This window comes from Ochotona princeps, chromosome X (assembly GCF_030435755.1).
Source record: "Ochotona princeps isolate mOchPri1 chromosome X, mOchPri1.hap1, whole genome shotgun sequence".
In the NCBI taxonomy this organism is placed as follows: domain Eukaryota; kingdom Metazoa; phylum Chordata; class Mammalia; order Lagomorpha; family Ochotonidae; genus Ochotona; species Ochotona princeps.
In genome coordinates this window covers 14164782-14178501 of record NC_080865.1, presented here as the reverse complement: position 1 = coordinate 14178501, position 13720 = coordinate 14164782, and the positions used below count along the sequence as shown (strand labels likewise).

At 48.0% G+C, this 13720-nt stretch overlaps 1 protein-coding gene across 1 annotated transcript; it reads left to right on the top strand.

Moving 5' to 3' along the window:
* Positions 1-6809: 6809 nt before the first annotated feature.
* Positions 6810-8444, top strand: NYX (nyctalopin). The gene is made up of 2 exons (XM_058658753.1): positions 6810-6894; positions 7013-8444. The coding sequence occupies exons 1-2, from the start codon at positions 6810-6812 to the stop codon at positions 8410-8412; spliced, it is 1485 nt and encodes a 494-aa protein (XP_058514736.1). The 3' UTR covers positions 8413-8444.
* The last annotated feature ends 5276 nt before the right edge of the window (positions 8445-13720 follow it).

Here is a 13720-nt window from a genome sequence, read left to right as displayed (position 1 = left end):
AGACCTGGAAGAAGCTCCTGGCTCCTGGCTTTGGATCAGCTCAGTTCTGGTCATTGCGGCCATTTGGGGAGTGAACCAGCAGATGGAAGATCTTTCTTTCCCTGTTTCTCCTCTCTGTAAATCTGACCTTCCAATAAAAATAAAAAATATCTTGAACAAAACAAAAAGAAGGCTAGACGTGTAGAGTGGAAGACAGCACACTGTCGTGGGTGGACAGACAAGCCAGGGTTGGCAACTCTGAGTCCTTCCCTTCTGTTGCAGTGCTGTTGCTTCCAGTAAAATAATGTATGTAGAAAACTTAGCTCTGAGCAAATGCTTATTGAGATCTGTTTGTTATGGAGCAAGGGAAATTTAGAAAGTTAAATTTGGGTAGTGTTACACATGCTCATTTCCCCCAGATAATATATTTCACCATGGTTCCTAACCATGTCCATAGATATTCATTGTTAGTTGGAATTGAGTCCATTGTGTATGGCACAGGGAGAGGATTGGGTTTCTTTTTCACTTTCTGGGGATTACAATATGCAACTTTCGTTTATCGTGGTCTGTGTTGAATCTTACACCTTATATTGCTTCATGTATGTCAGATCCTTTAAGAGTACTCTTCAATTGACGCCCTTTCTCATCCTTTATGCTGTGGTTGTCATACTTTTCATTTACATATGTTATAAATTCCATATTACCTTGTCACTTTTGCTTTGAACAGTCACTTCTCTGTTAAGCAATGAAGGTGAGCAAAGAGAAGTCGGTTCTATTTTGTGACCTGTTTACCATTTCCCTTGCACTTCATTTTCTCTTGTAGATCTGATTTCCATCCAGAATACATTTCTTCCAGCTGAAGAATGTCTTCAATTTTTTGTTGAGCAGAAGATCTGCTGGAGATAAATTTTCTCAGATGGTGTTCAGCTCAAAATGTCTCTATTTTCCTTCATTTCTAAAAGCATTTTCACTGGATATAGAAATCTAGGGTGCTAGATTTTTACAGTTTTTTTTTCAGCATCTAAATTTATAATTTTATTGTCTTGTGGACTGGGCTAGGACAAAAATCATCATAAACTGGGTGACTTATAAATGACAAGCATTTCTCAGAGTTCTGGAGGTTGGAAAGTCCAAGATCAAGGCTGTGGCAGATTCAGTGCCTGGTGAGGGTGTGCTGCCTGGTGCCCAACTCTATTCTCTCTTGGGTCTCTTTTATAAGGACACTAGTCCAAGTTCTGAGAGCTTCTGAATCATCTCTCAAGGTCCCTATCTTCTAATACTTAATCTTGAGGGTTAAGATTTCAACATAGGACTTTTGAAGAGGATAGAAACTTTTAGACCAGAACAGTCGCTATTATTTACGTAATGTTGTTGTTGCTGTTAAGTGATTTTAACAATTTCCTTTCTCTTGTTTTTATCAGTTGACTATAATGTGCTTAGGTGTTGGTGCATTTGTGTGTGTGTGCATGTATGTATGCACACATTATGCTACTTTGGGAATTACTGAGTGTCTTTTTAACCAAAATTTGGAAATTTTCTTCAGTCATTTTCTTGCCACATTCTTTGTCTTCTCTCCTCTGTGACTCTAAATAATGAACCTTAGTCTGCTTGATATCCCATAAGCCAGTCTGGCTGTTAGCTCCCCCACTCAATCTTCCTTTTCGCTTTCTATGTGTGTTTCATTTTGGGTAATTTCTATTGATTTCTCTTCAAGTTCATCAATCTTTTCTTCTGCAGTATCTAATCAGCTGTTTATCTTATTAAATTATTTCTAAAAGTTTTAGATAGCATATGATTTCATCATTGAGATTTCCAGTAGGCTCATTTTTAGAGTTTTCAGAACGCTTCTAAAGTGCAGATTTCCTAATCACCTCCCTACTACACCTATCTTTCCTGTAAAATCTTTAACATAGTTAAAATAAATCCTTGTTTGGCAATTCCAGCATGTGGGTTCTCTGTAGGCCTGCTTCTATTCACTGTTTTATCTTGATAACTGTCATGTTTTGCGGCATCTTCACATGTCTAGTACTACTGAATTGTATGCTGGATACTGTGAATGGTAGTTGCAGAAATTCTGTGTTCTCTTGATTTCCTTTGAAGAGCGGGATTTCCTTCTGGCATCCAGTTAAATTACTAGCAGATATTCTTGGCACTTGAAAGGCTTGGTTTTAGGCTTTGTTGGGGTGAGCCTATTTCTGTTTTGTCCTTGGGCTTGAGAAAATGTTCTTTACTTTTAAGGTGTGGTTCTTTGGGGTTTCAGTTGAAGGCCTGAGGCATTTTACAAGCTCTACTAATAAACTGGTGAACCTTGAACTCTTAATTTTTTCCCCATGCCTGGGCAATTGCTTCAGTCTGTGTTGGTACTGACCTTTAGTACTTGCTTCGGGATTCTACCAGGGTTATAACAGAGGAGTCTCATTCTGTGGCACCCTCTTTTTGCTGTTTTCCTTCCTTAACCTCAAGTCACTGTGCAGATACAAATGCTGACCTCGACCCTGTCAGCTTGCTTTCTGCTTAAGTTCTACTGTCTATTACCTGTAGGAGTTGAAAATGCCCTGAGAGGGAAAAGTCAGTTAAATGTAGATTTCACCTAGTTGGTTTCTTTTCTTACAAAAGTTCCACCCACTCTGGTTGATCCCCAGGGCATTTAATGGGTTGCAATATTTATTTATTTATCAGACTTAAAATGAATAAATGAAATTTTAGAAATATCATATACAGTTGGTTTGAGATTAAGCATGAGAAAGTTCAACCTGAAGTTTGACAAGTAGAGATTGAACATCCATTATCAAACATAATTAAAGCATCCCAACTATATTTGACGATGACAAGTGACGCAAACTGAACTTGACTTTGTTCTGGCCTGTGTGATCTTCAGAGCCTACAAGGATCTATGGTTTCATGCGAAGGAATCTGCAAATGACAAATGTATAAAGTCTGTCCAGGTGTAGACATTTACTTTAGCACTTCCATCATGAGTGCTCTAGGTAGCTTTTAGAAAAACTCTCCAGTCCTTATTGTTTAACATGTACTTGAGGACATGCAGCAAGTGGCATGATCGAGTTTATAAATACCAAGCTCCTGAAGTACAATGTAAAATACAGAGTATCCTTTTACAAATAGTAAGTTCCTGAATACTTCATTCATCCTTTAGCTTCAAACCCATGCAGTGAACTCATAGGCCACTGCGTGCACTGAGACAGAACACCGCACATGTCTTGGGGAAGGAGGGAGGGTTAGGTACCATGGGACTATCAAAGCATGACATTATAGAAATACACATGGAAACAAAAATACTTCCTGCATGGATACTATAAACATGCATTCCGAATAAGAATCAGCACAGCCCAAATATCGTCCTCTAGGAAACCAGAATTTTCTTTCTTTTAAATCACATGCATGGATGTTTTTGTTAAGAAAAAAAAATGGGGTTTGGCACGATGGCTTAATGGCTAAATGCTTACAATCCTTGCAAGCTCCAGGGTCCAATATGCGTATCGGTTTATGTCTTGGCTGCTCCACTTCCTATCCAGCTCTCTATCTGTGGCCTGGGAAAGCAGTCAAGGATGGCCCAAAGCCTTGGGACCCTGCACCCGCCTGGGAGACCTGGAGGAGGCTCCTGGCTCCTGGGCATCAGATCGGCTCAGCTCTGGTTGTTGCAGCCATTTGGGGAGTGAACCAGTGAATGGAAGAATCACGATCTTTCTCTCTGTCTCTCCTTCTCTCTGTAAGTTTGCCTTTCCAATTAAAAAAAAAAAAATCTTTCGGGCCTGGCGGCGTGGCCTAGCAGCTAAAGTCCTCACCTTGAATGTGCCAGAATCCCATATGCGCACCGGTTCTATTCCCGGCAGCCCCGCTTCCCATCCAGCTCCCTGCTTGTTGCCTGGGAAACCAGTTGAGGACAGCCCAGCGCCTTGGGACCCTGCACCCGTGTGGGAGACCTGGAGGAAGTTCCTGGCTCCTGGCTTTGGATTGGCACAGCACCGGCCGTTGTGGTCACTTGGGGAGTGAATCATCATCGGATGGAAGATATTTTCCTCTCTGTCTCTCCTCCTTTCTGTAAAAATCTGAGTTTGTAATAAGAATAAATAAATCTTTAAAAAAAAAAAAGAGGCTGAAAAATAAGCAACACATTCACCTGGTCCAAAATTTCAAAGGTGAAAAGGATAAACCTACATAAAATAAAGTAATAGTAATTAAGTTTCTTCTCATCCCTCTTGCATGTATTTTTTTAAGCAGTGGCAGCTGCTTTGCTGATCTGAAACACACGAACTGCTTGCATCCTGCCAGCTATAAGCACAGGAGTTCCTTGGTAGAGGTTTTTGAATAAATGACATCCTCTGGCGGTAGCCCTCATAGGGGAAGGCATTGATTTTACTGGACTCTGCAGTTACTGACCCCTAATATGATGTATCTGCAGCTGTGCTAACCGTTGTCAGTAAAAATGGGAGTCTTACAGTTGAGACCGTACTCTTCCTAATTAGAAAATAGTCAAGGACTACTGGTTAGGGAAGTCTGATGCCTTCAGCTTCACCAGTTGGAGGAGTTAAATAAAAAAAATGTCGGGCCTCTGTCCACTTGGGGTCTGGAGTTCAGGTTTTATTCTTGGCCTTGGCTCCCTAAAGGGGCATCTCCCTAGCTTAGAAGTGACCCTGTTCACAGCCAAGTTCAGTATAGGCTTCAAGAAACCTTGTTGGATACTTGGTAGAGGGAACAGTTAAGTCTGAGACTTCCTGAACACTTTTTTTTTTTTTTAGATTTATTTATTTTTATTACAAAGTGATACACAGAGAGGAGAGACAGAGAGGAAGATCTTCCGTCTGATGGTTCACTCCCCAAGTGAGCACAACGACCGGTGCTGTGCCGATCCGAAGCCAGGAACCTGGAACCTCTTCTCCAGGTCTCCCACATGGGTGTAGGGTCCCAGTGCTCTGGGCCTTCCTCCACTGCTTTCCCATGCAATAAGCAGGGAGCTGGATGGGAAGTGGAGCTGCCGGGAATAGAACCGGCGTCCATATGGGATCCCGGCGCGTTCAAGGCGAGGACTTTAGCCGCTAGGCCACGGCGCCTGAACATTCTAACAGTGGAGTAGATTCAGCTTTCAACGGAACACTCAGAGGTCTGAGAGTGGCCCAGCTGAGTCTGCAAGGGGCCCAGTCTCCTTCCAAGCAGCTGAGAACACAGAGTATCTGCAGCAGACAGCCTGAAGAGACACTAGTGCTCAACAGACCTGCAGAAGCAGCAGCCAGTGGAGTCCACGTAACCCTTTTGATGGCCGCACTTCCGGGCTGCTACTGGAAGTAGTGTCTTTCCTACTAACACTCGGGTGTGGCCTTGGGGGACCTCTGGCTTCCAGGCCATGCCTTTATGCTTTGCTGCCTGCAGTAAGCCTACTTGGGGCAAGGAGTAGGGCTTTTACTAAAAATTTGTTTGTTTTTATTGGAAAGGCAGATTTTCCAGAGAGAAGGAGAAAGGGCTCTTCCATCCACTAATTCACTCCACACATGGCTACCATGGCTAGAGCTAAGCAGATCCAAAGCCAGGAACTTCTTCCAGATCTCCCACATGGGTGCAGGGTTCAAAGGCTTTGGGCCATCCTCAACTATTTTTCCCAGGCCACAAGCAAGGAGTTGGATGGAAAGTGGAGCAGTGGGAATAGGAACTGGTGCCCATGTAGGATCCTGTTGCTCGGAGGTGGAGAATTAGCCAATTGAGCCATCACACCTGGCCCGGGAGCAGGGTTTTTGAAGTTGTTATGAGACCACTATTCAAATGCTCAGAGCAAAAGTCATTTATAAGCACCTTTCTTTCCTGGGATGATGTAAATGCATTTCTAGAGAGCAAAGGCTAAAGAATGGAATCCAACTGCATGATGTCCAGAGTCAACTGTGATGAGATGTGCAAGAAGGGTCACTGATGTTTTAGTATGCTAGCCTGACAGCTTACTTTTTGAGTATTAAAACAAGTTAATAGTCTTTTCTTTCATTCCTAACTGCCTACTCCTTAATTCTTCCTTCTCCATGGGGCTTAATGGACTCAATGGGGATTTTCAGGAATTGAATTTTGACAGGGAGAGGGACTGTGACAATACTAATAGAAACAGAACACATGCCACGCTTGTCCACGTTTTCTAAAAAGGTACAGTAAGAATGTCAGAACAGTTGACATTTATTTTGATATTTGACTTAACCCAATCTATCTAAAATGTCATTTCCACATGCAAACAATATAAAAATGACAGACACAAACTGCTTGGGACACACAGTGTCCATATTGAGGCGCCTGGCGTGAGTGCAGCCTCTGCTTCGGACCTAGCTCCCTGCTAACACACATCCCGAAAAGCAGCAAGTTCTGGCTCCAGTTTTGGGGTACCTTGAACCTCTGTGGGAGCTGCAGATTGAATTCCTGGCTCCCAGCTTTGGCCGTGCCCAGCCCTGGCTGTTAAGGGTCATTTGGGGGAGTGAACCAGGGGATGGAAGCTTTCTATCTCACCTTACAAACAAAAACGGCGAAATAAATGAAGACTTTGTGTAATAACATTTTGACACCTACTGCATCTTTGAACTTCACAGCACATCGCCGTTCAGGCTAGCCACATTGCAAATGCCCAACAGCCTGCGGTGGCTAGTAGCTCTGTCTTGAGCCTAACACAGGCGTGGCAGGAGGCCACCGTGATGCCCTTGGAAGACTCCTCACTGGGCATGCAGATCACAAATGGGCGCCACAATTTAGGAGCACACAAGCGATGCCAGGGCAGGCAGGAGTAAGTTTAGGACCTGCACTGACGCGGGGATTAGCTGGAACTGGAAAGCAAATGGGAAGCATCAGGGATGGGGAAGGTGTGGAGCCTAGGAGGGGGAAGATGCCATTTGCAGGCCGCAGAAGTTGGTGGGCAGCCTGCTGCAACCTGGATAGGTAGGATTTTATGTGATTCTTAACGCGGGTGACTTCTGATTAACTGTTGCTTTTTTTTTTTTTTAATTTTTCCTTCTGCTTCCCGGCCACCGGTCCCACACCCTCTCTTCCCCACCAGTGGTGTCCTTCTGCCTGCCTGGCGCCCTGGCTGAGGGGTCCTGCACTCGGACCTGCCCCTCTGCCTGCTCCTGCAGCAGCTTGGAGCGCGGATGCTTAGTGCGCTGTGATCGCGCGGGCCTCCTGCGGGTGCCAGCAGAATTCCCGTGCGAGGCGGCCTCCATCGATCTGGACCGGAACGGCCTGCGCATCCTGGGAGAGCGTGCCTTTGGCACGCTGCCGTCACTGCACCGCCTGTCGCTGCGCCACAACAACCTGTCCTTCATCACTCCCGGCGCCTTCAAGGGTCTGCCGCACCTGGCCGAGCTGCGCCTGGCGCACAATGGCGACCTGCGCTACCTGCACGCCCGTACCTTCGCCGCGCTTGGCCGCCTGCGCCGCCTGGATCTGGCCGCCTGCCGCCTCTTCAGCGTGCCCGAGCGCCTCCTGGCCGAGCTGCCAGCCCTGCGTGAGCTCGCCGCCTTCGACAACTTGTTCCGCCGCGTGCCGGGCGCGCTGCGCGGCCTGGCCAACCTGACGCATGCGTATCTGGAACGCGGCCGCATCGAGGCAGTGGCTTCCAGCTCGCTGCTAGGCCTGCGGCACCTGCGCTCGCTCAGCCTGCAGGGCAACCGCGTCCGTGTCGTGCACAGCGGCGCCTTCGAGGACTGCGTTGCCTTGGAACACCTGCTGCTGAACGACAACCTCCTGGCCGCGCTGCCAGCCGATGCTTTTCGCGGCCTGCGCCACCTGCGCACACTCAACCTGGGTGGCAACGCACTGGACCTGGTGGCGCGGGCCTGGTTCACAGACCTGGTCGAGCTGGAATTGCTCTACCTGGATCGCAACAGCATCGCCTTTGTGGAGGAAGGCGCCTTCCAGAACCTCTCGGGCCTACTCGCCTTGCACCTCAATGGCAACCACCTCACCGCACTCGCCTGGGCCGCCTTCCAACCTAGCTTCTTCCTGGGCCGCCTCTTCCTCTTCCGCAACCCGTGGCGCTGCGACTGCCAGCTGGAGTGGCTGCGGGACTGGATGGAGGGCTCTGGGCGCGTAACTGATGTGCCGTGCGCTTCCCCAGGCTCTGTGGCCGGTGTAGACCTCAGTCAGGTGGCCTTTGGCCGCTCCTCTGATGGCTTCTGCATAGATCCCGAGGAGTTAAACCTCACCATGTCCAGCCCCAGCCCATCCCCAGAGCCAGCAGCCGTGACCCTAAACAGGTTCAGCAGCCTCCTCTCCAAACTGCTGGTCCCCAAGGTTACCCTGGAGGAGGTCGCCAACACCACAGGGGGCCTGACTAATGCTTCCGTGGTTGACAGCTTTCCCTCCCGTGGGGAGGGAGGCTCAGGCCAAAGACCGGCCTTTTTCCTCACCTCCTGTCTCCTGACCTCGCACGTGGTGTTTGGCTTGCAGAGGGACTGACTGAACCTGCTACCTTGGGATGTCCCAAACTGTCTTAGCCAAAGGGGGAAAGTTTGGTTAGCTGGGCTTGGGCGTATTTGTGCTGAGAGGAGGAGGGGACATAGGTTGGAGGCCCGTGGTGATAGTTCGAGTACAGAGTCCTTTCTGCTGCAGGACAATTTCCTTCCAGAGATGGCCCTAGGCAGGGGAGAACCCTGGGAAATACCACAGCATGGAAGGGGAGGTCATGAATTTCCACTTTTGTCACATGGTCGCTTATTGGGAAGGAGGCCCTCCAGTGGGAAGAGCAGGAACTGATAGTTGATGGTCCCCATCCTTCCCCCATCTTCCAGGCAACAGTGTCTGCACCGTCTGAATTAGACAGTCAAGTCATTGGCCAAGTCCTGAGAACTGTAACAATTCTTCAGGTGGGGCTGTCTATTAACCCCAGACTTTTTGTTGTCTACCACAATCAGCTCCCCTCCCCCGTTCGTGCCCTTCCCCCAGGGCTTGGGAGACAGTACGATTCAGCAAAGATGGAGAGGATGTGAAGGAGGACAGGTGAGAGGACCAAGAGGTTGGTGGTGATTCCTGGATTAGGAAGGGGGTGTTTAACACCAAGATCCATTTCATTGACTCCAGTTATTCAAGGGGCAGTCTGCAGGCTGAGCCAGAAAAGGAGTCACGATAGGGAAAAGAGAGGCAGTGGGGTGTGTTTGTGAAATGCTCAAATTAGAAGGGGAAAAAGAAAGCTCAGCGGATTTCTCTACTGCACGGCTTTCCAGAGTCTTTCATAAGGTAACATGCACTGTGGGAAACCTCTCCAGAAGCTACAAAATCCCCCTTTCTTGGCATTCAGAAGACACAGAGATGTCACATTTTGGGACAGGGAGTCGCCAGCCCCTGCACTGATCCCATTAGGCATTGGGGCATTATTATGGGCTGCACACTTTGGGACTAACAGCTAAGAGGCATGGCGGCAGCCAGTAAGTAGCAGGGAAGGTGAATTCAGAGATTTCTCAGGATGGGAGTTGGTCAGCTGCATAAACCAAAGGGTGCACGGCCTGAGTGTGCCGGGGCTGGGCACAAGCTAGCCCTGCATGCCATCCCAGGGGTCCTGCCGAGCCGACTTTTCTTGGGACAGAGGCTGTGTCCTCAGCTGCAGCATTAGCAGCTCTTTCAGCCCAGGGCAGCAAGGGTAGGCTCTGCAGGCTTTTATTTACTTGCTTTTTTGGAAAGGTGGAGTTGCAGAGTTGAACGCTACCTCTGCTGTCTTTCCACACCCGTCTCTGTCACCGGCAGCTGATCCGTCCTGAACTGCTCATAACAGGCAAACGCTCCTGGTAGACTGGGGCACCTTTGTTTGCAGGGATGGCTCCATTTGTCAATATTCTGGAAATCCATCATCTTCTTAATGTCCTGAGTTCTTCTCTGTATATTTGAAAAGGTGGATTTTCAAAGCCTCAAGGATTCGGGGCGCACCAATCTGCCAGTTCTTCCTGGTGACTGTATTCTGTGTCTTTACATATTAGTAAATATTAGCCATGGGGCAGGGCAGAAGTGTTCAGTTGCCTGGGTCAAGACCAGCATTAAGAAGAAAAAACAAAAACAATAGAATGGAAAAGGCACAAAAGAAGCATGTAGTGTTATAAGATTAAGCATGGTCTTGTGAAATCTATTTAGTTTGTGTGCATTTGTTCCAACTACAGACGAGTGTGTCTACTGGGTTGCTGTGTACCATTTAGATTTTATTGTGAGTTGTGATAAGGCAAATTTGAAAGGAATTGATCTCTATAGTGTATGTTTTTAAAAAAGATTTATTTATTTTTAACGGAAAGGCAGACATACAGAGAGAAGGAGAGACAGACAGAAAGATCTTCCACCAGCTGGTTCACTCCCCAAGTGGCTACATCAACCGGAGCTGAGCTGAGCTGATCTGAAACCAGGAGCCAGGAGCTGCTTCCAGGTCTCCCACACGGGTGCAGGGTCCCAAAGCTTTGGGCCATCCTCCACTGCTTTCCCAGGCCACAAGCAGGGAGCTGGATGGGGAGTAGAGCAGCTGGGATACAAACTGGTGTCCATATGGGATCCCAGCAGGGGCAAGGCCAGGACTTTAGCCACTAGGCTACTGTGCCGGGCCCGTTTATGATTTTTTTTTAAACTTTTTATTTTGAAATTTATAAACCTATAGAAAAGTTACAAGAATAGTGGGCCACTCACCTAGATTTCCCAATTGTTAACATTTTGCCATATTTGCTTTCACTTCCCATGTTCTTGTTTCTTACTGCCAGTTTGGGTTAATTGCAGAAATCATGACCCTTTACTGCTAGATGCCTCAGGGTGCAGCTTGTAAAAACATATTCTCTCATTCACAGTGCCAGGATCAAAATCAAGAATTTTATCCTCCATACAACACCGTTATTTAAAATACTCTATATTGAAATGTCAGCAGTTGTCAAAATGATGTTGAAAGCAACCATTCTTTTCCATATGGGTGGAAAGTGAGGTTACAAGATCATGGGCTTTTTGGACACAATACTCGGAGTTTTAAATCCTTTGCTTTTAGTCACGTTGCAACATGAATTGGTTCTTTTTTTTTTCTTAAAGATTTATTTTTATTACAAAGTCAGATATACAGAGGGGAGGAGAGACAGAGAGAAAGATCTTCCGTCCGACGATTCACTCCCCAAGTGAGCCGCAACGGGCCGGTGTGCGCCGATCCGAAGCCGGGAACCAGGAACCTCTTCCGGGTCTCCCCACGCGGGTGCAGTGTCCCAATGCATTGGGCTGTCCTCCACTGCTTTCCCAGGCCACAAGCAGGGAGCTGGATGGGAAGTGGAGCTGCCGGGATTAGAACCAGCGCCCATATGGGATCCCGGGGAGTTCAAGGCGAGGACTTTAGCTGCTAGGCCACGCCGCCGGGCCCAGGCCACGCCGCCGGGCCCAACATGAATTGGTTCTTCACAGATGTGTTACTTTTCAAATGCAATAATCAGTTGAGGTCAGAAATGTTGTTTGCTTAAACCATCTGTTGTGGCCATGGTAACGGAGCAAGGTGCTGAAGACTCCAGGAGACCAGATGTCTGCATTTGGGTAACCATGGACATGAATTGCAGACATGCAGCCTGGCCGACTGAGGACCGAGTTGCTCCTGGGAGAGAACTGTCCTTTATTTCATTTGGGAACAGGTTCCTGCGGATCAGCCCCTAAGCACTGCTCCAGTTCTGCCTGAGTGGTGAGATGGCCAAGTTCATAATCGGCGCTTGCAAGGCTGGCTGGTTTTGAACAAGTATCAACGCTGAACAGCCTCTGGGGAGACAGATTTTTATAGAGTTACCCAGCCTTGTCAAATTCTGGGAACGTGGGAGCTGCTTACTGCCAAACAGATCCAGAGTGGCCTGGGATGCATTTCCAGTGAATGTGCGTCTATTCTTGAGCTCTCTGGAGAGGAAAGGGCGAAAAGAGTTCCCATTTGAGCTCATTAAGTCTCTTACTGGGTCACTGGCCAGTTAGCACCTTGGGCAATGTTAGGGACCAAGAATTCTGCGAAGCCAAGTTATGTATTAGTTCACAGGGACCACATCACACTGTGGTAACAAACAACAAACGTCAGTTGCTTAATGAAGTTTGTTTTTCCTCGTGCTTTATGGCTGAGGCAGATTCACTTTGGAGAGTGCGGGGGCAGCTTCTGCTCATTGCAGTCACTCAGAAACCCAGGCTCATGAAGGATCTGCTGTCTCAGGACACCGTTACCCAAGCATGAGTCTCTAGGGGCTTGGCACGAGAGAGGAGGAAGGCTTGGCATCGTGTATCACTCTTAGATATTTCCACCCGGCTGAGAAGCACATTGCTATTCACATGTCATTGGCCACAAAGTCACCTGGTGACACTTAACTTCATTGTGAGAGGGAGGAGACCTGGGAATGTTTGTGAACACTAGTAATGCTCCAACACACGAATGGCTCCAAACTAGCGGCTCACCTGGCAGAACCAAGTCTGTGCTTCTTGGAACTTCCAGAAGAAATAGAGCTAGAGGGGGAAATCAGGTGAGGGGCCACCAGTCCCCCGCTATGTTGCTGAATGCAATATTTAGCCAATGAGAAGACTAGGGCTTTCTTGTACTGATTCAGGAAATTTAAAGGCCAAATGTTTCTGATTTTCCAAAAAAAAAATAAAGTCTGCAAGCAGTGGACAGCCAGTCTCCTGGACACCACCGGGGACACTTACCTCCCCCACTGGAGTGTGTAGGTTTGACTTCCAGCTTCATCTGCTGACCCCAGCTCTCTGCTAATGCAGACTCGAGGACTTGGGCCTGTGGCACACATCCGGGACACCTGGACTGAGCTCCCGGCTTCCAGCTTTGATCCGGCGCAGCCATGGCAGACATTTGCAAGTAAACCAGCAGATGGAAGCTCTGTGTATATGCCTGTCTGACTCTTTGCTTCTCTGCCTCATGGATAAACGAAACAAACAAATAAATCCGTACAAATACTCAACTTACTCAATTCCTGGATTGAAAGCTTTGGTGCACATGTGTCTTCTTAAAAGGTTCTTTGTGGGTTTCTGGAAGGTTCCGTGCTGTGAGCTCCCTAAGAGGGCCAATAGCTCTCCCACCCACCGTTTTCTTGGTCATGAATGCTGCCTTCTAGAGGATGCTGGCTGCTGGTCCTCTTCGCCATCCTTACCCCTTTCTCAAGGGAGGGGCCTCTCCTCTTTATTTATTTTTAAAAAGATTTATTTATTTTTATTGAAAGGCAGATACACAGAAAGAAGATATAGAGAGAAAGATCTTCCATCAGCTGGTTCACTCCCCAAGTGGCTACATCAACCGGAGCTGAGCTGTGCCGATCCAAAGCCAGGAGCCAGGAGCTGCTTCCAGGTCTCTCACATGGGTGCAGGGTCCCAAGGCTTTGGGCTGTCCTCGATTGCTTTCCCAGGCCACAAGCAGGGAGCTGGATGGGAAGTGGGGCAGCTGGGACATGAACTGCTGCCGATTGTGGTTCTTGCAAGATGAGGGCTCCTGTGCTGGGCCCTACTCTTTAATTCTCAGTCTTCAAGATGGCTTAGGTCTTCCTCTTTCATTGTTCATAGTCCCAAAGAGAACATCAGAGGGCCCGGCGGCGTGGCCTAGCGGCTAAAGTCCTCGCCTTGAACGCCCCGGGATCCCATATGGGCGCCGGTTCTAATCCCGGCAGCTCCACTTCCCATCCAGCTCCCTGCTTGTGGCCTGGGAAAGCAGTCGAGGACGGCCCAAAGCTTTGGGACCCTGCACCCGTGTGGGAGACCCGGAAGAGGTTCCTGGTTCCCGGCTTCGGATCGGCGCGCACTG